We start from the raw sequence: 26,102 nt of genomic DNA on the forward strand, positions 1-26,102 counted from the left end.
GGGAGAAAACTCGCCCATTTCCGATCTGAGGGCTCTTTATAGTTGGCCTGCTGAACCACCTTCGGCAGCCTAACGTGCCCCCTAAACTCATGCATGTTCGGCGGCCGAACCTGGGCTCCCTCAAACAATGCTTTCGGAGGCCAAAGGCGCTGCCGAAGCCTTCCCATGTTCGGCGGCCGAACCTGGCAAAAAGTCTCCTTGGTCTATTCCTTTAAAAACTCAATCCTTTTTCATTTAAAACCATGAAATCAATAAAAACATTTTAGAAACACATTTTACCTCTCAAGAAGACTCTGGCATCATCAAAATTTCAGATTCCAACGGAGATTCCGCCGGAAGGTAGGGATTACGATGCCGGAATCTAGCCGGGTATTACACCATCAAACTTCAATTTCGCCATTCGTTCCCAGCTTACTCAATGCATATCTCGTTCGTGAGAGCTTCCTCTCCCCCACCAAAATCGAGCCATAAGTTGCTACAATTCATAATAAATTATTTGCGGCACCAAAAATAAATTCATAGCATACGTTGGAAGTGCCTAGAGAATAGTTTTTAATATCACTTCTTTCCCCGCCCTAGATAGACATCTCCGCTTTCAAGAGTTGAGTTTCTACCGCATTCTATCCTTCATAAACTGAAATACCTCACACTTATTAATCCCTATTCGCGTCGGCAAACCCAAATATGCCCCCAAGTCTTTTGCTCCATCACCCACAATATAGAACATACGTCCTACCGCACATCAAGAGGTGTATTACGTGAGAAGCACAAAAAAGACTTGGAATAATTCATTTATTGTCCCGACGCCTCAGCATACCCATCCATAATCTCCTTCACCACACGTGCCTCTCTGCCACTTGCTTGGAAAGTAACTAAACTGCCATCTGCAAAAATAAATGTGAAATAATAGGAGTTCTTCTCGTAATAGACCATTCTGTAATCAAACCCTAATTTACCTTAGCTGAAATCATACGAGATAAACCTTCATCACAAAGAATAAAAAGGTAAGGCGAGATCGGATCTCCTTGTCTTAACCCTCTGGATGGAACTATAGGACCCAACAACAAACTCCCAGATAGGACCGAATATTTCATAGTAGAAATGCAGTGCATAACTAGATTAATCCAGTTCTGGTTAAAACCCAAACTTTGAAGCATTGCTTGGACAAACTGCCATTCCATCCTGTCATAAACCTTACTAATGTCCATTTTCAACGCAGCAAAACAATCCTTACCTCTCCTTTTATTATTGAAATAATACATCATTTCAAAGGCTATAATGTTGTTATCCTAAATACTTCTGCCAGGAATGAAAGCATTTTGTGTTGGAGAGACGATAGTATCCAGTATAACCTTCAACCTATGCGCTATCATTTTGCTCATAATCTTGTAAATAACGTTACATAATGCAATAGGCCTTAAGTCACTCATTACCTGAGGTGTTTGCTTCTTTGGTATAAGAACCAAAACTGTTTCATTCCAAGAGGTAGGAAAAGACCCCTCCTGCAGATACTGAATGCACACTCTGGACACTTCGGGACCCACAATCTTCCAATGACTTTGGAAAAATCCAGGATTAAAACCATCAATGCCTGAAACTTTATCAGGTTTCATGCTAAACAATGCATCCTTCACTTCCTCCATTGAATAAGACTCCATCAGCTTCTGATTCATTTCCTCCGTAACACATGCAGTAACGTGTTCAAGGATAGGCTCCATATTGCCCATGCGTGATGTAAAAATGTCTTGAAAGTAGCCAACCATTAAATCTTCCAAGCCCGACCCTCTCAAACACCATACTCCCTCCGAATTCTAAAACCTAAGCACATTATTTTTCCGCTTCCTGTCTATAGCCATAGCATGGAAAAAACGCGTATTAGCATCCCTTTCCCGAAGCCAAAAAACCTTCGCCCTCTGCTTCCATTGAACCTCACGGTCATGTAGCAGTTGAAAGAACTTTTGATATGCTTCATGAATAGCATTACGATCCTGCCCCAAACGAGAGCTATGTTGTGCTTTAATTATATTTTGGCACTCTTCCAACTCCTTCCTATGTATCTCCTTCAGATCTATACCCCAGTGATATAAAGCTGACCCGCAAACCTTCAACTGATCCTCCAAATTCATTATCACCTCAGAGTTCCAATTGTTCAGAACAATTTCCTTACATTGTGGAAAACGAAGCCAGTAATTCTCAAACCTGAATCTCCTAGCGTGATCGCAAGTAACCATAGACCGAACCTGAAAGATTAGCAAGTGATCAGAAGTAGTGATATCCAATGTATATGCCTGAGCATAAGGGAATTTATACCTCCAACCGTTAGATACCAAAACCCTATCTAATTTCTCCTCAATCCAATGATCAAAATCCATATCATGCTCCTATGTAAAAGGATATCCTCCCATAGGAAAATTAGTCAAACCTGCATCACAAACAGCCTCACGAAAACCTTGAATTAAAGCACGTGGTTGTGGCCTCCCTCCTTTCTTCTCATGGATAGCAAGTAAGTCATTAAAATCACCGAGACAAACCCAAGGTAAGGAGCTATAATCCCTTAAGCTACGAAGGAGATTCAAAGTTTCATTTCGTCTCAAGCGATTAGGCTGACCATAAAAACCCGTAAGCCTCCAAGAACAAATACCATCAATAAAAACTTCAACATCCATGCAATGAGAAAATAAATTCAAAATAGAAACATGAGAGACTGAGCGTCAGAGTAACGCTAAGTCCCCACTATGCCCTATACAATCAACAGCTACAAAGTCATCATAACCCAAACGAGCCTTTATTTCAGAAATTTTAGAAGACAAACACAAATTTTCTATTAAAAAAAAAAGTTGGTCTCCTATCTCTCACATAGAATTCCAACAACTGCAGTGTCCGTGGATTGCCCAACCCACAACAGTTCGAGCTAAGTGTACTCATTTCCTCTGCGGGTCTGATTAACAAGACCGGCTGATGAAGTTTTCGCCATCTCCTTAAAGACAACATCATCATCTATACGAACACTTATGGCGAACAACGCTGGAAAAAAGCCAAGAAAACGACTAGAAAAATCCTAGAAAAAATAGGGACAAAAAACTTCTGAGAGCGAGAAGACAAATTCCGTTTTTGTCAATCTAATATTTGCTTGTAGCTAAATAATTAATTTGCATAGAAAAAAAGTGTGAGGTGGATGGTAACTTACAGTTACTATAACATTCAATTTAGTAAATGATCAAATATTAAGAGTTTCTGAGCAATATTAAATTAGCTTTGTGCTAAGAGATATATATTTAAAATGTGTCAGATCTTTGTTTATACAATGTAAAGAGATGATCGTTGGTACAAATTAGAGAAACAATAAAATACCGTGAATCTTATTATTAATGCAATATTGACCATGTTAATATAAATTTGAATTTTATCATATGGGTATCACGTGTTGACTCAGATGATAGGTGTGATACGTGTGATATGAAATCTCATCATTTAGACTATGAGTGATATGTGATTATCTCATGACTATTTTGAATGACAGATAGTACCGAGTCATGTCAATTTATAATAATATAAGATCAATAATTGATTATAAAATTAAATAGATAATAAATTATAAAAAGAGTAACTGAATAAATCAATGATGGACTAAAAGAAATTGATCAACTATATCTAAAAGTTATATTATGTTCATTTGTTATATATGTAATTTTTTCTGCTATTAGGAGATAATATGTGTATTTAATAATTCCAACAAAATGCAAGAAATTGAAACAACAGACTTTGATTTTGTCCAAAACAGAGGAGTGCAGTTGGACCATAAAATTACACGTAGACATGGCTTTTATGAGGTTATAATTCATTTCTGTGACCAACTTTTTTGTGTTTTCTAAAAGCTACATGCAACCATAAGAACTTTTCCACACTTTTTCTTTTAATTATATACTTTCGTCAACTTTGGAAATAAGATAAAGGATGCTGGTAAATGTAATTTGTAAAGGAAATAGCCCTCTAGGTAGATACTCTATAGCCTCAACTGCGATATAGATATAAATGGGATGATTTTGATGAATCTTATTATCTTATGTCATTTTTCAAATTGAATGCGAAAGAAAAAAATTACTCATGATTGATTGGAGAAACAGAAATTTATGCTATCAGTAATAAGAAATGAAAAGATAGCATTGATCACATAAAAAATTTACACCCAACGGTTTGAAAAAATTGAGAGAAAATATAAAGAGATTTAATAATTTAGGGTAATGTTATTAAGATATAAAACTAATCTAGCGGCCATAAGTTTCATTCTATTTAGACATTAGAAATCATGAATTCTTGCTAAGGAGGCAAGACACTCGATCAATGAAGGAGATTTGAGGATGGGTGTGGTGAATTAATTGGATAAGTGGAGAAATAAGTTAACAAGATGGGCTCGTGATATTTGTCATTAATTTTAGACTTTCTGAGTTGAGCAATAGAAGCATTCATTTCTCCTTGTGATGGCCATCAATTTGAACCGGAGAAAGTTAATTTTTAGAATTATAATGGTTAAAGAAGTTATTTTTAAAATTTGACTTGTATCAATTAGTTTTGATTTTTACAGCAGATTTGAACTGAATCTAATTTTTGCTGCCAACATCCGATTGGGATCCACAATAGATTTTTAAAAAAGAAATTTCGAAATTCACAAATTTCAAAAGTGTGACAAGTACCTCAAGCCTGTTATAAAATTCAACAGGTATATTTTATCGTTTAGAAGTCAATTTTACATTTTAATTATTTTTTAGATATTTTTATAATTTTATATATTAAGATTTTTTTTTTACTATAAATAGCTTTCCTTAGCTATAAAATATCCACTTTTCAATTTTTAAAGAATTTTAAGAAAATTTTTCATCTTTTAGCCTATCTCTTCTTTTTGTATCGTTTTAGTCAAATATATTAATTAAAACTCCCGAGAGAGTTTAAATAGTTATTTATTAAAATTACTCTCTCTTTTGACTAATATTTCTCTCTTTTAAATATTTTAATTTTTAATATAATGACTAAATTATTATATTTTAAAATACTAATTACTTAATTTCTCTACTACAACTCTAAGGCTCTATGGTAGTTTTTTCAAAATTATATTATGGTAATGGAGAAAATATGGTAAAAATTTAAAAGCAAAAAAAATAGAAAAGAGAAAAAAAAAAAAAAAAAAAAAAGAGTAAAGAGAAGAAAAGGAGAGGAATGAGAAGAAATGATGAGAAGTAGAAAAGACTGGTGGAGATACAAATGCCGGCCAGGTGCAGTGGAGGCCACGAATGGGTCGAGTATCGTGTGATCCGCTGCAGGTTAAAGGAGCAATGTTGTCGGAGATAGTGGCAACATAGAACGACGTTCAAATATTACTGTAGTCAAAGGAGCAAATTTGTCATTGCATTGTGGATAGAGAAATGGTGGCCGAGCTGGTCAATGAGATGAGCGACGACGGTGAAGGGACCGATCAGCGCCCGCATCGTTAGCTAGCAAGGAAGCTGATCGAGTGATTGTCGATTTTCTTTGGTTACGTAGAACAAGTGAAATTGAAGGAGGAAGGAGAAGACTAAAGTAAAATTAATTTTATGGTGGGTGGATAGTAAATTAAAATTAAGTCACATGGAAATGGATTCTTTTAAATTTTAAATATCTGTGCACGTAACTGAAGAAAAAAAAAACAAAAGAGTATGTACAAAGATTGTTAGCAGCACCAATAAAGTTGTTACACTTTAGTAGGCAGTTATGAGAGATCGTGACAGCAGGTGAAGTTAAAAGAGAATAATTGCTACAAAATATTAAAAATAACATCTAAGTATAGTATAATTTAAAAGTGACATCACTAAAAATATAATTGTAAACTTATTGTATATAGTTATGCTATTAATATTCTGTTATTATTTAATAGTGTATGCGGATGTTTGAAAATACAAATATAAATATTATATTGAAAGTAAATATAATTAAAATGTAAAAAAAAAATTAAGAGAATCGGAACTAAAAAATATAAAAAACTTTTATTATAATTTCTTATACCAAACCGATGAAAGAGAATAATATTTAAAGATTTTAAATTACATTATTTTAATTTTTAAAATTTTAAATTAAATTGCAAATCAGTTAAAAAAATAATCCACCCATATCTCATATAAATGGAGATAGATAAAAGTTTTTTTTTTCTTAAATACACCCATAACTCATATAAATTAATCTCTTTATTTATTTAATTTTAATATTTTATATGTGAAAAATAATAAAATAAAAATAAAATAAAATTTAATATTTCCTTTTTTTCTTAATTAAATAAAAAAAATCATTGGGAAAGAATAAGTCAAATGAAAAAGAACTCTTTGAACTTCAATTTAGATGCATATTGTGACCAAATTCCTGATTTAATTTTTATTTTATTAATTTATCACTAACTATAAGATATTAAATTTAATAAACATGTAAAATAAAAAATATAAGTATTTATTTATAAATAATTATAATATTTAGAAACTAATTTATAAGAATATAGGGATGAATTATAAGTAAAGAGATTATTTCATTATGAAACAAAACTTTATACTTAAATTGAATAAATATATGAATCAAATTATATATTTTATAAAATTTTAAAAATTAAAATTAATTTATTCTATTAAAAATTATTTTAATTAATTTTTAAATGCCATATCAACATTTATTAACAATGTTATAAAAAAAAAATTTACTTTATTATTAGAGTGAAATCACATGATTTTTTTTTATTACAAATTAAATTATAAAATCATATTTAAAAAAACATTAAATCACATGCTAACTTTTTAATTATTCCGAACTTAAAATTAAGTCGCATGCAGATGGATTATTTTAAATTTTAAATATTAGTAACGTAACCGTATAAAATCAATTTTTTTTTATTTTATTAATTTAATTAAATGGCGTCAAACTCATTTGTGTAACTTTTTATTAGTGATATAAGCCCTATAAAAAGGATGAATCTTTTCTTAATCCCTGGCAACAATCATGTGTTTAACTTCTCTATTCTACTGCTAAGGCCTTTCTAGTATTTTCTTTTGATTAAAAAAAAAAAAAACATGTACAAAGATGGTTACCAACACCAAAAAATATATTATTTTAATAGGGTGAATATTTAATCGGTTTAATTTAAAATTAAATCAAAATGGATAAAATTGAAATTTTAGTATTTATAAAAATCGAATCAAATTGATTTTAATTAAAAATTAATTTGAATCAAATAGATCTGATTCAATTGATTTAATTCGATTTAATTAGTTTGATTTTTTAATAGACTTTTCATTTTTTTATACCTTATTTTTAGTTTAATTGAAATATTTTAATATTAGTTATGATATGATCTCTCTATATTATAAAAAATAACATAATATTATTCACTAATCGTTTCGGTTTGATTTTATCAATTTTTTCTAATTAAAATCAAATTAAACCAAAATAATTAAAATTTTTAAAAATAAACATCGAATTGAAAAAAAAGAATAAATATCAAACTAAAATTTTAAATTGATTTGATTTGATCAATTTTCAGTTTAAACCGAATATTGCTCACCCATAACGGTAAGTGAAGTTAAGGAGAGTAACTGCTGCAGAATGTTATAGTAAAATTTAAGTAGTTTGGTACAAAGATTATAAATATAAAGTTCCCAGCAACGTTGAGAGTCAACAACTCAACCAATCAGTTTTATGTTCAAGCTATCTTTTAATTTTCAATCTCAGTTATTTATTTTTCAAGCTGCTTTTTCAAGCAACCAGTTCAAATTTCTAAGCTTTCATTATCATTATAGTAGCTTGGTGAAATTACTTTCGGTGGATCCATTGCACATAATTGTCTTATTTTAAAGTAAAAATGCGAATTTATAATTAGGTGGTATACATATTCAAACCGTTATCTTATTTGCATGCAGCTAAGTAATTAATTTGCATAGAAAAAAATTATGAGGCGATCAAACATAAAGCAATATTAAGTTAGTTATGTGCTAAGAGATACATATTTAAAATATGTCAGATGCTTATTTATATAATGTAATGAGGTGATCGTTGGTATAAATCTAAACAATAATAGAATATCATGAGTCTTATTGTTAATGCAATGTTGACTATATCAATATAAATCTGAGTTTTATTATATGAATGTCACGTGTTGAGTCAGATAATATGTGTGACACGAAATCTCATTATTTAGATTTTAAGTGATTCGAGACTATCTCATAACTATTCTAGATAACACATAATACCGAATTATATAATTTTTAATAATATAAGATTAATAATAAATTATAAAAAGAATAATTGAATAAATAAAAAATTGATTGATTTATTGGACTAAAAGAAATTGATATGAATTCTATTGGGCTAATAAATTATATTCATTTTTTATATATGTAATTTTTTTGCTATTAGGAGATAATATGTGTATTTAATAATTTTTTCTGCTATCAGCTATAATTATTACTCCAAATCAAGAGGTTTAAAACAATTCCAATATTGATTTATATATACAGACAATTTGGTATCTTTTGAATTCATTTTTTTTGGTAAACTTTACCAAGGAAGGAAATTAAAATAGATTTGGGAATTCCCATATGTTATTGTTGGATATTGGACATATGAAAGCAATGTAAATACTAGCAAACCATTAAAATTGTGATTCATGAGCTGTAAGACACTGAACTTGAAGGTCTTAAAAGATAGTTGTACCATAACAGACTTTGATTTTGTCCAAAACAGAGGAGTACAGTTGGACCATAAAATTACACGTAGACATATGGCTTTCATGAGGTTATAATTCATTTCTGTGACCAACTTTTTGCGTTTGCTAAAAGCTACATGCAACCATAAGAACTTTTCCACACTTTTTCTTTCAATTATATACTTTCGTCAACTTTAGAAATAAGATAAGGGATGCTGGTAAAGGTAATTTGTAAAGAAAATAGCCTTCCAGGTAGATACTCTATGGCCTCAACTAAAATAGTTGTGGCGATATATATAGATATAAATGGGATGATTTTGATGAATCTGATTATCTTATGTCATTTTTCAAATTGAATGTGAAAGAAAACAAAATCTACTCATGATCGAGTCTATGAGAATAAGACCCGTAAAGAATTTAGTACGTACATTATATGAAAAAAGCCCATTATCTCTTTCTGGGTCCATGGATTTCCAACCAAATACCTCTCTACATCTGAGTTTACCAAATAATCAGCTAAACCTAGAGCTTGTTCTTGAGCCATTTCTTCTTCATCCTCTTCACCTCGTAGTCCTGCAGAGCCACGGAGTTTCTCATGCAACTATTGTCAAAGAAAGTTTTATAGCTCTCAGGCTGTGGCCACCAAAATGCTCATAAGCTGGAGAGAACCTAAGCTAAGAAAAGCAGAGAGTTAAGTTCAGCTGTTAGAGCTCATGGAGGGACAAACTCTAGGTCTAGATCATCTAGCATGAGTGGGTTCAACCTTGCTCGTCGGAATCAAGCCGGTTTTGAGCACGGCCATGGACATGGTGGTAGGTTCGTTGATGAAGTGGGATATGGAACAAGAGAGATGAATTCAAGAGATGATTCTTGTTCCACGGGTTCCAAGTAGAAATTCTCATACTCATCAACATCAGGAAGCAAAGACCTAGCTAGCTAGCTCTAAGATTTAAAACCCAAATTAAGTAATAATATTGACTTGGCAGAATATATATGAACGTAAATGAAGAACAGATAGAAAAAGGAAAGGGCAAGAGAAAAGAGAAAAGTAATGATGAAATCCCTATATTGATTAAAGCATTACTCCTACCAATCAGTTTATGATTGATGATATATGCAATTATTTGCAAAATCCGGATTCTGGGATCAAATCATATATCTGAACCTGATTGGCATGATCAAGATGTTATTTATATGGAACTTGTGCATAAGTAATGATGCTGTGCAAGAATTCATGAATATCTTAAAAAGCTTTCTCACCATGAATCATTGTAATTCCATGATATGTGATTAACAGTATAGCTATTAGCTAGAGATGGAGATTGAGATTTTTGGGTTTGCTAGATGCTGTTATACTGTAAAGTTCTTTGATAATTGAAATTAACGATAGATTACCAATGGATTAGGTTAGTTGCAATGAACCTCGTTGGTAGTTTTAATTTTATATTGACATATTCAAGTCTATTGGTGTTTATCAATGAATTTTCTGTTGGTAAATACATATTAAAGAAAAAATTTTTATTACAAAGTCTTTTAAGTTATTGATATTAAAGCAATATCAAGGCCTAACTTATACAGAAGAAAAATATAGAAAAAATTATTTTATATAAAATAATAAGCTCTTAAGTTTTTAAGGAAAATATCTAATTGATTCTTATAATTATTAGAGATAATTAAATTATCTCTCGGTATCTTAAAATATATTCATTTGATTCTTCTGTTAAGAATTTTTAACAAATTCCATTTATCTCGGATAAAAAATCGATTTTGCATTTTAAGTAGCCGCCTCTATACAAAGAGGGACTTTTAAACTCTTGTTTTCCTTTTCATTGTTGATGTGTTTCTACATGAGAGCATTCATCAAAGTCCATTTATCCAATATACAACACAATCGATACAGATTCAACTTCAACAAGTACAAATTTTTTAATTCAGTATACAACACAATCAACACAGTTTCAAATCCAAAATATGCAAAAAAAAAAAAGAAATTCATAAATAAAATATTCAATTCCCAAATCAATATCATCAACATCAACATATTCCTGGAATTTCTTTAAATCAACTACAAATTTCACTAGTATTTTAAATCCAAACACAAATTAAATCTCAAATCAACAGCAACAAATTTCATCTATACACAAAATCAAAACAAAAATGAAAACCTAAATACAAAAACCTTATCTATTTAAAAAATTATATCATAAATTTGCAGAGCTGAAAGAGCAAGTATTTCTAATAAAAAGGGTGAACGGAAAGCACTTGTGATGAATGACTAATTTATACTATATATCTCTTCACGACGAGACCAATTGAGGCTCGAGTATTGTCGATGCATCTCCGATGGACTGCTAATGGTAAAGAAAAATAGCAAGCACCGCTGATAGAGGTGAACGACACAAGTATGAGAAAGAGAAGGGTGGATCACACAGAGAATTTACACCCAACTGTTTAAAAAGATTGAGAGAAAATATTAAAAAAATTTAGTGATTTAGAATAATGTTATTAAGATAGAAACCATAAATTCTTGTTAAGGAGGCAAGAAACTCAATCAATGAAGGAGATTTGAGGATGGGGTGTGGTGAATTAACTGGGTAAGTGGAGAAATAAGTTAACAAGATGGGTTTGTGAGATTTGCCATTAAGTTTAGACTTTCTAAGTTGGGCAATAGAAGCAATCATTTCTCGTCATGATGGCCATCAATTTGAAGTAGACAAAGTTTATTTTTAGAATTATAATGGTTAAAGAAGTTATTTTTAAAATTAAAAATTACTCTCTTTTGATTAACAATTCTCTGTTTTAAATAATGGAATTTTTAACATAATGATTAAATTATTATATTTTAAAATAATAATAGACATTTTATTATTTCTAAGAATTATAAGGACTAATTACTTAATTTCTCTACAACTCAAAGATCCTATGATAGTTTTTTCAAAATTATATCAGGGAAATAGAGAAAATATGGTAAAAATTTAAAGAAAAAAAAATTGAAAAGAGGAAAAAAAATAAGAATAAAAAGAAGAACAGGAGAGGAATGAGAAGAAATTATGAGAAGTAGAAAAGACCGGTGGAGATACAAATGCCGGCCAGGTGCAGTGGAGGCCATGAATGGGTCGAGTATCGTGTGACCCGCTGCAAGTTAAAGGAGCAAAGTTGTCAGAGCTAGTGGCAACATAGAACGACGTTCAAATATTGCTGTAGTACAGTACAAAGATTATAAATATAAAGTAGTTTCCAGCAACTTTGAAGAGCCAACAACTCGACCAATCAGTTTTATGTTCAAAGCTATCTTTTAATTTTCAATCTCAGTTATTTATTTTTCAAACACTTGCATTTGCTTTTTCAAGCAATCAGTTCAAAATTCCAAGCTTTCATTGACATTTTATATACAGTAGCTTGGTGAAACTCCTTTCAGTAATCCATTTCACATAATTAGGTGATATATTCAATATATTTAATACATGCACACATTCAAATTGTAAAATTAAATACATAACAAATTGTAAAAAAAAAAAGTTATCTGAATAAACTAAAGATACATAGATTTACTGGACTAAAAGAAATTGATCAACTATATTTAAAACTTATATTATATTTATTTGTTATATATATAATTTTTTTTTGTAATTAAGAGATAATATATGTATTTAATAATTCCATAGATAGTCTAAAATAAATTGGGCTGTAATAATCATCCATAAATAATAAAAAATATAAAATTTTAATTTAATCAATGTAAAACTACTCTATAATAAATTTACTAATTAAAGAAAAATATTTATCTATTAATTATTTTTCTTCTTTATAAATCACTCATAACTTAAAAAAAAAAAACTTTTGGTGCACTTCTACCTGCCTTAATCAATGCCTTATAATTTTCACCTCTAAATTCAATTAAATTAGTCTTTACAATTTATATAAAAGTCTATTTTTTCTGGTATCAATCACTATTGATTATTAATATAGTTCTTACTTTAACTCACGATCCTCCAATTAAAGTGCTTACTTTTAGTATATTTTTAGTACAGAGAGATTATTTTATTTTAAATTTTGCGACATTCATAATCACAAAAGCATCTCAACTAACTTTTATAACTCCACTTTAAATAAAAAATATCCAATAACCTTAAGAATTTAAATTATTCTGAGAAATTAAGTTTGTTTGATCATAAAAATCTACTATACTTTATCAAATACTTTGACACGATTATTATATGGTTTAATATTCACTCTACTAAAACCTTCAACTTTCTTCTTACTCCTACCAGGAAGCTTCACTCGATTTCACTTATTTTCCTCAATTGAATCAAATCATTTTCTTCTTTGAATAAATATAGGAAGAGTAAGCAAAATCTATTATTAATTCATCTATTCATTGTATAATGAATCGTTTATCTTTTTTTTTTATCATCTATATTAAAGGAATAAAAAGATATTGAATTAGAAGATTTTCTGATTGGAGGTTACAGTCTTGCCTAAGGCTGTAGTCCAAGGAGACGGAAAGACTTTAGAATTCGAATTTGCTAACTGTAATCCCGATTTTTCTAGCTGTACAGAGATCAGATCAATTTCATATTGAAGCAAACACAATCAAATTAGGATTGGAATAAAATAAGAGTAGTAGAGTTTATTTTAAATTTTGAATATTTATCTTTTTATTGTGGAAAAGCCTGTATAAAGACTGCTCAAGAATTAACCTAGTCATCATATATTTTTTCTCTTCTTCCCCTCTCTTATATTCAGCCACCTCCTAGTTGCCCCCTTCTTTTTCTCTTTTCTTTAGTTTTTGCAATTTTATTATGGCACTTAGAGACTAAACACTTTCTTTTCAATTGAAGGTTAATCAAAAGTGAGGTTTATTCAAGTTGTGAGATTATGTTCTTAACTTCTCTTCATCTTATTTTTATATTATATTAATTTTTATTTTAGAGGAATACCACCTCTATTGTTGTCCTCTTAAAAATTGAAAGGTCTATTGAATCTCTTGAAAAGACAACATATTGCTAATTAATCCAATTAAATAATTATAGATTTAATTAGGTTAATAAGAAGTAGCAATTAGCATATTCGTTTATATTAAAAAATTAATAGATTTGATTTAAATAATTCGCGTGTTTTTATTGATCAAAGTTTGAGTTTTTCTCTTTTAAAGTAGTTAACTAATTAAATCTACGTGTTGGGGTGCGAAGCAGATTAATTTAATAATAAATAAGATTTGGTAGGATTCATGTGTTTAAACACTATAACCAAATAATAGATAATAAAATGAATTGTTTTTCTAATTAATAATCAACTGCCAACCTCTCAATTTGATTACCTTCAGCTGAATTTTAATCTGATTATTTATTTCACCATCTCAATTGAGTGTTTTTCTTCTTTAAAGTTTTGGCTTGCCCAAAGTAAAAATTAATTTCTTCAAACAAAAATTTTCTTCTTCTCTCTTTTTATTTTAAACTATTCTTCTTATTCAACTAATAATCTAAATTAAACAGAGTTAGGATCTCTGTGGGATCGATACTCATTTTCTCTATCTATAAATTCTTTTGAATCAAGAAAATGGAGATAAATTTTAAATTGACGGATTCGACACCCGTCAAATTTTGCCAACAGGCACCTTAGTCAAGCAATTTCTCTTAAATATGCAATTTTAGCTAAATTACATGAAGTGACTGATTTACATAATCCTGACATGGGTTAACTTATGTCTTGATACTGCCGTCAGCCTTACGCTTCACTTTAAGAATCCATTAATTCTCAATAGCTTTACGTCCTAATTGCAACTCTATATTGACTAACTCTTTATTGACTCCATTTCTCAGTCATTATTTTAATCCATTTTTTTCTTAGTTGAAGATCTAAGAGTTTAAGAAACATATTTCTCAGCTCATCTCCATCAGGAGCAATAATAAATACTTTCCCTTTAATCTCAAAATGATAGCTGTAAATCTTCAGATGACACATTCGTCGTAGTTGATATTGATCTATTGACTCATCAATATGTATGTTACTCCCACTCAAACTAAATTCTATGACTAAACTTACTTCAAAATGCAATTATGAAACTAATAACCATATTCATCTGTATTCAAATTGCTCCCACTTAGATGTGTATCTGTCAAAAATTTCTATAGCGGAAGCAGTCTCGTCATGAGTTTAATTTGGAGGTAAGACTTGTCCTATCTCCACATGCTTGTAAAACAAAAAACTAAAAAGATGTGATAGCCTATGATTCAAACTCAGTTAAACTTCCGTTATCTTGCTCACTAAAAAATACATATCCTTTTAAATGCTCAAAGATATCTTGGAAAGAATATATTTTTTCTCTTGGTACAAATTTATATAAAGGTTTGTGAGTAATTTTACAACCTATGATTTTAAAGTCCACAAATAAATTTGTGTTTAGTCCATAACTCATATGGAATGGAAAGTTACTGATTATGTGAGTATTAGGTTAAGTTTAATAGTGATTACTAACAATGTATCATCCCAATACATGATTGACAAAATTATCTCATCTCATTATTGATCCAATTTAATCGGGTTCTATTTCTCATTTCTATTATACAATTTCTAAATTGCTCTGACAGAAATTTTCTACCTCGATTGGTTCTTAAAGTTTTCGCTTTTCAGTCTAATTGATTCTCAACTAAATTTGAAAATTTAATAAAGCAACTCAAAGTATCAAGATAATGAGATATCAAATAGACATAACCTTACAAAGAGTAGTCATTAATTACGAAATAGATTCCCCCTATGTCTAGCCCCGCATGCATATAATCACATTCACTAGAAAAGATTAAACACAATAGAAATTCAGCTCTTGTTCCTAGATAATTTCAAATTAAGCAATATTCACAAGTGGACATATCTACTTTATTAATATTACCTAATAGGCCCACTTTGACTAATCACTGCATATCTTTTAACTAATGTGACCAAGTATAGAATACTACATATTTACATCATTTATAGAGGTATCAAAAGATGTAAAATAGGAAAAAAAATATATTATTAAAGTTACATATAACTTCTAAGCCAATATGAGCATTCATGAAATATCTAGAACCGCCAGAACTTATACTTATAATAAGTTTATATCAAGTTCATAAAAATAAAAAAAAAAAGTTTAATTAACACCAACACAAATAATAAATTTCATTGAATTTATGGAATAAATTGGATATTATGTAGGAGCATAATTTGCTTACCACATATAGCAAGCTAATAGGTGCTTTCAACTTCACTTTGGAGTTATTTCCAAATGAATATACATCTTGCTCATAGGAGATGTCATCAAAATTCTACTAAGGTATTCCGATCATATTCTATATAGTTAAAACATTTGATCTTAGCAACATTTTCATTCTTCTATTCGAAAGGATCTTTACCCCTCCCATTATTGGTGTTTCTAATTGGGCTTAAATTTTTCTATCTCATGTTATTTACCACCTTGATGGTTTTACTAGTTTTCTTTTTTTCTTTTAGAACTAGAGCTATTTATGTTATCTTCCATATATTTAATATGGATGTTATGGATAAATAGTATTTTTCATGTGATTCTAGGTGTTTAGGTAAAGAGCATATGACCGCTTAAACATTTTGTTTATCAGTCAAAATATGGCGAGCATCTCTTAGCTCATAATCTTAAGACGTATTCTTATATCATACCAAGAACTCTTTTTATAAATATCTAATTATATAATATAAGCTATAAGAATGACAAGCGAGACTCTTTCAAATCTCACTTTCAGGTACAGACCATATCTATGTTGTTAAATTATATTTTTGTAAGCCCAAGCATAACAATGTCATTCATTTTGCTTACTAAAATGATGTGCGCAGTTGAATTCACTTCTTCCAAACATCATAGCTTCACGGTTCAACCTATACTGGACTGTGTTACCCTATTCTAGTATTTCCATAACTAGGTTAAGAGATTCTAGACCTCCTAGTTCCTCGAGTACATACTGGATTTTCTTACTTTAGATTTCATAGTTATCCTCATTTAGTTTCTCTCACTTTATAAGATAAACTAAAAAGATTTAAAAGTAGATATTATTCTTAGTCTAAATTGGGGATATTTGTGCACGTGAGTTAATTCTTAGTTCATACATATACTAATCTTAATACTAATAAATTATATTAATAATTATTTTAAATTAGACTTTAGAGTCAAAAGTTTACTATGTTCCCAATTATCATCTAAAATCCTAATGTGTTATAAAAATTAATCACAATTAATTGTGTTAAGATTTATATACTAAATTACTTATGATTTAAGAGTTTTAGAATATTTTATAATTGATATCCAGAAACATCAACTCATATACCATACATCAATATATGATATAAAAATAATGAACAATTAACAATTCATGAAATAAAATAACATATTATTTAAAATTGTGAAACGATGAAAGATAATATTGTTCATTATAATAGTATCCATAGAAATATAAAAAAAACTACATGAATAATAATAATAATTCTCAAAAAAAACTATTCACGTCTAATATAGACTTGAAACACTGATATAAAATGTTCAAGAAAATATGTGTAGAACTTCATTTAATCGATTCAAATCACAGTCAACTTTAAAAAGTTTTGGCTTAACTATAGACTTACTATTAGTCTTGATAATCCTATCGAATGACATGCCGTCTTATTTGCAAACCATTTGAAATATTCACTAATGCAGTCCAACCTAAGGCAACTGTAGGACTTTTTCCAAATAAAATTCAAAATTTCTTTTTAGATTGGAATTAGCAACACAATCCTTGCAAAAAAACATATATATTTCTTTCTTGCAAAAGAAAAAAACACATTTCTAAAAAAAAACTTATCGATAATAAACTCACTAGATGGTTGATCTCGTTTGAAGTGTCTATAGGATCTATCTTGAAGATTATCAGCTATCTAATCATCTCATCTACCTGACCTCTTAGTTCGGTAGAAGTGCTCGTACCGAGTCACAAATGACTTACATTATATTAGAAATCAATATTATATTTTTGTACACATACAAAAAAAAATAACAGTCAAAAATAAAAATAATAGTGACATCATCAATAAAAAAAACTTTGGACATTTTGTAATACCCGGCTAGACTCCGGTATCGGAATTCCTACCGTCCGGTGGAATCTCGGATGTCAGAAGCCTCTAGTAGGGTATAAACATGTTTTCATAAAATGTTTTAATGTATTTCATGGTTTTAAGTAAAAAGGGAAATGAGTTTTTGCATGAAAACACCCTTGGAGGAAACTCAGGTTCGGCCGCCGAAACTCAAAAGTTCAGCCGCCGAACATGCATGCTTTTCGGGTGAGCCTTAGGCCCCCGAAGGCATAAGTGAGGGAAGCCCAGGTTCGGCCGCCGAACCTCAAGTTCGGCCGCCGAACATGGCATGCATGCGGAGGCACATTCGGCCCCCGAACGTGGCCTGGCCAGCCACTATAAAAGGGTCCCTTAGCCGAAAACGGGCGAGCTTTTTCCCCATTTTCGGCCAAGGTGAGCCTTTCCGCCATTCCTCACCATCCTTGAGTTCTTTCCTTCAAATCTTTCATGATTTTCACAAGTTTTCATCTTGTTTTGAAGATTTCCAAGTTTTGAGCAAGTTTTGGAGCTTTGAGGTTCAAGGACTCAAATCTCTCCCACCTCCGAGTTTAGGACGTCTCTCTCTCGATCTTCAAGAGGTAAGAGCCGATCTTAAGCTCATTTCATGTTTAAAGTAAGTTTTATGCAAGATCTATGGGGTAGAATGCATGTTTAGCTCATGGTTAGGTTTTTGAGTTTATGTTGTGTTTTTGAGCAATGTGTTGTTGTTGTGTGTTGTAGTTGGGGTTTAAGTTAGTTTGAAGCCCCTAGGAGCCAATGTATGTATATTTGCATGATTTGAATGAGTTATATGCATGTTGAAAGATTTGGGAGGCAAATGTGCATAAAGGAGCCAAGTTTCTGCCCTTTGGCAGAAACCAGGTTCGGCAGCCGAAGGAACTTTCGGCCGCCGAACATGGCTGGGGAGGCAGGCCTTTCGGCTGCCGAAGTTGCCCCCGAAAAGAGACTTTCGTCTCTGTCTGGGACTTTCGGCCGCCGAAGGTGCCGCCGAACCTGCCCTGTTCAGCCTTCCTTTGCATGTTTTTACACGATTGTTTGAGGTGTTTTAGGGGGGTTTTTGGGGGATGTTTTTAGAGTTATGTTCTAGTTGTTTGGTCCCTCATTTGAGTCCACCTGTGTAGGTTCGGACCCGAGGAACCGAGGACCCCAGCAGTGAGTTAGCTGCATCAGTCTTTGTCTGTAGAGCTTCAGCCAGAGGTGAGTAGAATAAACCTTTATGTTTTTAAAGCAAATGAATTATACAGTTGAGCATGTTCATGCATCATGAATGCCATGTGATGAATTAGGTTGTTTGCATTAGAATTCACGAATATGTTGCATTGCATTTATGATGTTGATGTGGATTGATTATTGGATGATCCTTTAGTCCTCATATGGTATGATGATGCTACGGCATGATATGGTATGGAAGTCCAGGTTGTACCCATTCTACGTCCCTGGCACTATGTAAGAGAAAGTCCAGGTTGTACCCATTCTACATCCCTGGCACATTGGTATGTATGATATGTTATGTTAAGAGAAAGACCGGTTGTACCCATTCTACGTCCCGACACTTTGGAATGTAGAAGACTATCGGTGACAATACCATCCGAGATGTGATTTGTTGTGATGTGTTGCATTACATGATGGCATGAGATTTTAAATATTGTTTTCTATTATTCTGCTCACTGGGCTCTTGTAGCTCACCCCTTTTCCCTAATCCCCCAGGATTGCAGGTACGGGCTAGACAGAGAAGTCAAGAAGAGTAAAGTCATATGTATGTAATAGTTAGAATGTGGACATGACAAATTGTATAATGATGTATAGATATGTAATGTAACGATGTTGAGGTTAGAAGTGTGCTTGACCATAGTATATTGTAATCCCTTTTTGATACATGATCTTAATGTTTATTGATGTCTATGATTAGCCAACTCAACGCATGTTATGCCACCCATTGGGGGCATCGATGAGATCCCACAGAGGGGTCAAGTTTATGATTATGATTATGTTTAGTGCATGCACAGGTTGAGTTTGGTGTATGAGGAATGAATGAAAGAAAAGTTTTAATTTTTATGTATGATTGTTGATCATGTATGGGATTAAACAGGTTTTCAGGATACATGTTAGGCTTGCTACGGGTCCCGACGGCCTTAAGTCGACTCGGATCCTAGCGCCGGTAGCGGTCCGATTTTCGGGTCGTTACAGAATGGTATCAGAGCCCTAGGTTCATATGGTCGGACCTAGAGTGTCGGGCTCATAGATGTTATAGAAGGTCAAGCACAATAGGAAGATCATGTCCACTAGGATAGGATGTGGAGTCCTGTCTTGTTTTATGATGTGAAATGCCATGATTATATGCATGTGCATTAATGCTATGTGATGTATGTGATGAGGGTTCATGTGTGCCCACATGAACCATATGATGCTAATGTTTGCTTGCTATGTGCACTGTTTTTCAGAAAATAGGATGAGAGGAACTCGTTGATCAGCAAGATTGACTGGAGTGCCACCTGAGGATGAGGGCATGAGCGCCCGTCCTCCTACATTGCCTAGGGCAATGTCAAGCAGGTCCAACAGGGACAGAGCAGTAAGGGACCCTAGAAGGTCTCTGGATTTGGGTAGGAGCAGATCAGTGAGGGGAACAGTTCAGGGAGGAATGTCAGAAGACATGGGAGATGATATGGATGTAGAGCAGAGGAGGGATGGCAGTCTGGGAGTTAGTATGTCAGAGGAGGGAATGGGAGAGTCCCAAGGAGGCACTCAGGCCTCGGGATTTGTTCAGCCACCCCACTACCCACACTTCTCACAAAACCCCGGGTATTCGATGGGAGGTACATCGGATTACCCTAGTTTCACCCCTTATCCCACACAGATGCCATACCCACCCTACTACCCATCATATTCACAGTACCCAATGTATCCACCCCCACCTTACTATCCAAACCCTACCTCAGAAAATGTTGCACCACCTCCACCACCTGCAGAACCAGCAGCCCCAGTTACTCAACCTCCTAGACCTAGCTCAGCCAGTGGGAGTAAGGTCAAGATGACAGACTACATGAAGTTGGGTGCTCCTCAGTATGAAAAAGGGGATGACCCGTTTGTGTATCTTGAAAGGGTTAAGGTGATCACAGATGAGATTGGGGCTGATGATAGTAGAGCCATTCAGATGGCTGGGTTCACGCTTAAGTGCAAGAAGGCACGAGAATGGTTCAAGAATTATGTGAACCCCAGAGTAGACAGCATGTCTTGGGAAGAATTTGCAAACGAGTTTGCAGGATGGGCTTTCCCAGATAGTTCAAGGGAGCTGAAGATGATAGAGTTTGAGCAGTTGAGGCAGACCGATGATATGAGTGTAGAGGAGTTCACAGACAGATTCTTGGAGCTGTTGCCATTTGCAGGGCAAAACCTTGACTCAGACCAGAAAAGGTCGAGGAGGTATATCATGAAACTCCACTCTAGATATTCCTCCTTGATCCAGTCCGCAGATAGGGAGAGCTTCCATGCCATAGTGGATATGGCCAGGAAAATGGAGGCCAGTGCCATCGTTCAGGGAACAGTTAAGCAGTCAGTGGCACAGCCTTCTGGTTCTAAGACCCCAGGCTCTTCTTCTTTTAGTGCAGCAGCTTTAGGTAGCAAAAAGTGGAATAACACCACTAGGAAGCCCAAGAAGAACAAGTTTTGGAACAAGGTCAAGTCTAGTCTGGGACTAAGGAGTGGCTCGAGCTCTGGTGCGGATAATGCAGTTTGTGCAAAGTGTGGTAGGCCACACAGGGGAGTTTGTCGGGCTGGGACAGCAACCTGCTTCAGATGCGGGCAAGAGGGACACATGGCATGGGAGTGTCCTAGGGCAGCTTTTGGAGCACAGTCTCAGCAGACAGCTTCTGGTAGTGTGGCTCAGCCAGCAGCTCCAGCCATGACTCAGGCCAGTGGCAGAGGCAGAGGGAGAGGGGCAGCCTCTTCTTCAGCAGGTTTCAGAGGTGAAGGTCCATCAGCTCCAGCACGGATCTTCACGATGACTCAACAGGAGGCAGATGCATCTAACACCGTGGTGGCAGGCAATTTAGTCATTGGTTGTTCAGATGTGTATGCCTTGATGGACCCTGGTGCATCTCATTCTTTTATTGCTCCGAGAGCCGTCCAGAGGTTGGGGTTGATGATCTCTGAGTTAGAGTGTCCTCTCTGGGTCAGTGGACCCAAGTGTGATCCATCAGTGGCAGAGTCAGTCTGCCAGTGTAGTCCTGTGTTTGTTGAGGGAAGATGCTTGTCCGCCGACCTGGTGGTTCTAGATTTGACAGATTTTGACGTCATTCTAGGGATGGACTGGTTATCTACCCATGGTGCTACCTTGGACTGCAGGGACAAGGTAGTCAGGTTCAGAGGTCAGGATGGATCAGAGGTTGTCTTCAGGGGAGACAGAAGGGGTACACCTAGAGGTCTGATATCGGCTCTTTAGGCTCGTAGGTTGCTTAGGAAGGGATGTCAGGAGTATTTGGCTCATGTGAGAGAGCTTAGCAGTCAGGTTAGAGAGCCCGCCTCGGTGCCAGTGGTTAGAGAGTTTCTAGACGTCTTCCCAGACGAGCTGCCAGGTTTACCACCTGCTAGGGAGATAGAGTTCGAGATAGAACTGATGCCTGGAACCCGACCGATCTCTATCCCTCCCTACAGGATGGCTCCAGCTGAGTTAAAGGAATTGAAAGAACAGTTGCAAGAGCTGGTAGAAAAGGGCTTCATCCGACCGAGCACCTCACCTTGGGGTGCACCAGTCTTGTTTGTGAGAAAGAAGGATGGATCCCTTAGACTTTGTATCGACTACAGGCAGTTGAACAAAGTCACTACCAAGAATAAGTACCCATTGCCAAGAATCGACGATCTATTCGACCAGCTAGCAGGAGCGGGTTGTTTCTCCAAAATAGATCTGAGATCGGGGTACCATCAGCTAAGGATAAGGGAAGAGGATGTGCCGAAGACAGCTTTCAGGACCAGATATGGGCATTTTGAGTTCCTTGTAATGCCGTTCGGGTTAACCAACGCCCCTGCAGCATTCATGGACCTCATGAACAGAGTGTTTAGTCAATACCTGGATCACTTTGTTATTGTCTTCATAGATGATATCTTAGTGTATTCCAGGAATGCAGAGGAGCATGCCCATCATCTGCGGTTGGTTTTGCAGACCTTGAGGGAACATGGCTTGTATGCCAAGTTCTCTAAGTGTGAGTTCTGGCTGAGGAGCATTTCGTTCTTGGGGCATGTAGTGTCAGAGAATGGGATTGAGGTGGACCCCAAGAAAGTGGAAGCTGTAGCTAACTGGCCTAGACCCACTTCAGTAACAGAGATCAGGAGTTTCTTGGGTTTAGCAGGTTACTACAGGAGGTTCGTTCAGGACTTCTCAAAAATAGCAGCTCCTCTGACCCGGTTGACCAGGAAGAATCAGAAGTTTGTGTGGACCGACCAGTGCGAAAAGAGTTTTGAAGAGCTTAAGAAGAGGTTGACTTCAGCACCAGTTTTAGCCCTGCCATCTAGTGAGGAGGACTTTACAGTCTTTTGTGATGCGTCCCGTGTGGGACTGGGTTGTGTACTAATGCAGAATGAGAGGGTGATTGCTTATGCTTCTAGGCAGCTAAAGAAGCATGAGTTGAATTACCCCACACATGACCTTGAGATGGCAGCAGTAATCTTTGCACTCAAGATGTGGAGGCACTACCTCTATGGGGTAAAATGTGAGATCTTTACAGATCATAAGAGCCTGCAGTACATCCTGAGTCAAAGAGATTTAAATTTGAGACAGAGGAGATGGGTAAAACTGCTGAGTGACTACGATTGCAAGATTCAGTATCATCCGGGTAAGGCGAATGTTGTGGCAGACGCCCTAAGCCGGAAGTCACTAGGCAGTCTATCCCACATTACGGCAGAGAGGAGACCAGTGGTGAAGGAGTTTTACAAGCTCATTGATGAAGGTCTACAGTTGGAGTTGTCTGGTACAGGTGCTTTAGTGGCCCAGATGAGAGTGGCACCCGTGTTTTTGGAGCAGGTGGCTCAGAAACAGCATGAGGACCCAGAGTTAGTGAAGATTGCCAGGACTGTTCAGTCAGGCAAAGATAGTGAGTTCAGGTTCGACAGTAAGGGGATCCTCCGCTATGGGAGTCGATTGTGTGTACCAGATGACATAGGGCTAAAAGGAGACATTATGAGGGAGGCTCATAATGCAAGATACAGCGTTCACCCCGGAGCCACCAAGATGTATCAAGATCTGAAGAAGTTTTATTGGTGGCCAACGATGAAGAAAGAAGTGGCGCAGTTTGTGTCAGCCTGTGAAGTGTGTCAAAGTGTGAAGCTGGAACATCAGAAGCCGGCTGGAATGCTTAACCCGCTACCTATTCCAGAGTGGAAATGGGAGAATATAGCTATGGACTTCGTAGTGGGGTTACCGACGGCGTCCAACAGATTGGACTCCATATGGGTGATTGTGGACAGACTCACCAAATCTGCTCACTTCATCCCTGTCAGGAGTGGCTATTCTGTGGACAAGTTGGCGCAGGTATATGTGGATGAGATCGTCAGGCTGCATGGGGTTCCTGTTTCTATAGTTTCGGATAGAGGGCCCCAGTTCACCTCCAGGTTTTGGCGGAGTCTGCAGAATGCCATGGGTACCAAGTTGGATTTCAGTACTGCCTTCCACCCCCAGATGGACGGACAGTCCGAAAAGACCATCCAGACTATCGAGGATATGCTTAGAATGTGTGTGCTGGACTTTGGCGGTTCTTGGAGGCAACATCTACCTTTGGTGGAGTTTGCCTACAATAACAGCCATCATGCTAGCATCGGGATGGCTCCATATGAAGCTTTATATGGAAGGCAGTGCAGGTCACCTGTTTGCTGGGAGGAAGTTGGAGAGAAGGCCTTGGCAGGACCTGAGCTAGTAGAGATCACCAGCAGGGTGGTACCCTTAATCAGAGAAAGAATCAAGACTGATTCAAGCAGACAGAAGAGTTATGCAGACATCCGCAGAAGGCAAGTAGAGTTTCAGGAGGGGGATCTGGTATTGCTCAAGGTGTCTCCTATGAAAGGAGTGGTTCGCTTTGGGAAGAAGGGTAAACTAGCCCCACGATACATTGGACCCTTTGAAATCTTGCAAAAGATTGGGAATGTGTCGTACAAGCTGGATTTACATGCTTCAATGGAAAGAATCCATCCGGTTTTCCATGTTTCAATGTTGAGAAAGTTTGTGTCAGATCCGAGTAAGGTTCTTAGTGAGCCTGATGTGGAGATCCAAGAGGATCTCACCTATGTTGAGCAGCCAGTACGGATCATAGACACCCAGATCAGAAAGTTGAGGAACAAGGAAATCCCGATGGTGAAAGTCCTGTGGAACCACCACAATATGGAAGAATGTACTTGGGAGACACGGGAGTCCATGCTCCAGCAATACCCTTATCTTTTCTAAGGTTAGTTCTTTGTGAGTTCTATATGCTTTATGTGTATGTTATGTGTATGCCATGCTGTGTGCTAGTTGAGGAACATTCGGGGACGAATGTTCTTAAGGGGGGAGAATATAATACCCGGCTAGACTCCGGTATCGGAATTCCTACCGTCCGGTGGAATCTCGGATGTCAGAAGCCTCTAGTAGGGTAGAAACATGTTTTCATAAAATGTTTTAATGTATTTCATGGTTTTAAGTAAAAAGGGAAATGAGTTTTTGCATGAAAACACCCTTGGAGGAAACTCAGGTTCGGCCGCCGAAACTCAAAAGTTTGGCCGCCGAACATGCATGCTTTTTGGGTGAGCCTTAGGCCCCCGAAGGCATAAGTGAGGGAAGCCCAGGTTCGGCCGCCGAACCTCAAGTTCGGCCGCCGAACATGACATGCATGCGGAGGCACATTCGGCCCCCGAACGTGGCCTGGCCAGCCACTATAAAAGGGTCCCTTACCCGAAAACGGGCGAGCTTTTTCCCCATTTTCGGCCAAGGTGAGCCTTTCCGCCATTCCTCACCATCCTTGAGTTCTTTCCTTCAAATCTTTCATGATTTTCACAAGTTTTCATCTTGTTTTGAAGATTTCCAAGTTTTGAGCAAGTTTTGGAGCTTTGAGGTTCAAGGACTCAAATCTCTCCCACCTCCGAGTTTAGGACGTCTCTCTCTCGATCTTCAAGAGGTAAGAGCCGATCTTAAGCTCATTTCATGTTTAAAGTAAGTTTTATGCAAGATCTATGGGGTAGAATGCATGTTTAGCTCATGGTTAGGTTTTTGAGTTTATGTTGTGTTTTTGAGCAATGTGTTGTTGTTGTGTGTTGTAGTTGG

General features: G+C 35.1%; 1 protein-coding gene across 1 annotated transcript; it reads right to left on the minus strand.

The window, feature by feature from the left end:
• Positions 1 to 1,811: 1,811 nt before the first annotated feature.
• Positions 1,812 to 2,372, minus strand: LOC110608125. The gene has a single exon (XM_021747333.1). The coding sequence runs from the start codon at positions 2,370 to 2,372 to the stop codon at positions 1,812 to 1,814; it is 561 nt and encodes a 186-aa protein (XP_021603025.1).
• Positions 2,373 to 26,102: the final 23,730 nt, after the last annotated feature.

This window comes from Manihot esculenta, chromosome 14 (genome assembly GCF_001659605.2).
Source record: "Manihot esculenta cultivar AM560-2 chromosome 14, M.esculenta_v8, whole genome shotgun sequence".
Lineage (NCBI taxonomy): Eukaryota > Viridiplantae > Streptophyta > Magnoliopsida > Malpighiales > Euphorbiaceae > Manihot > Manihot esculenta.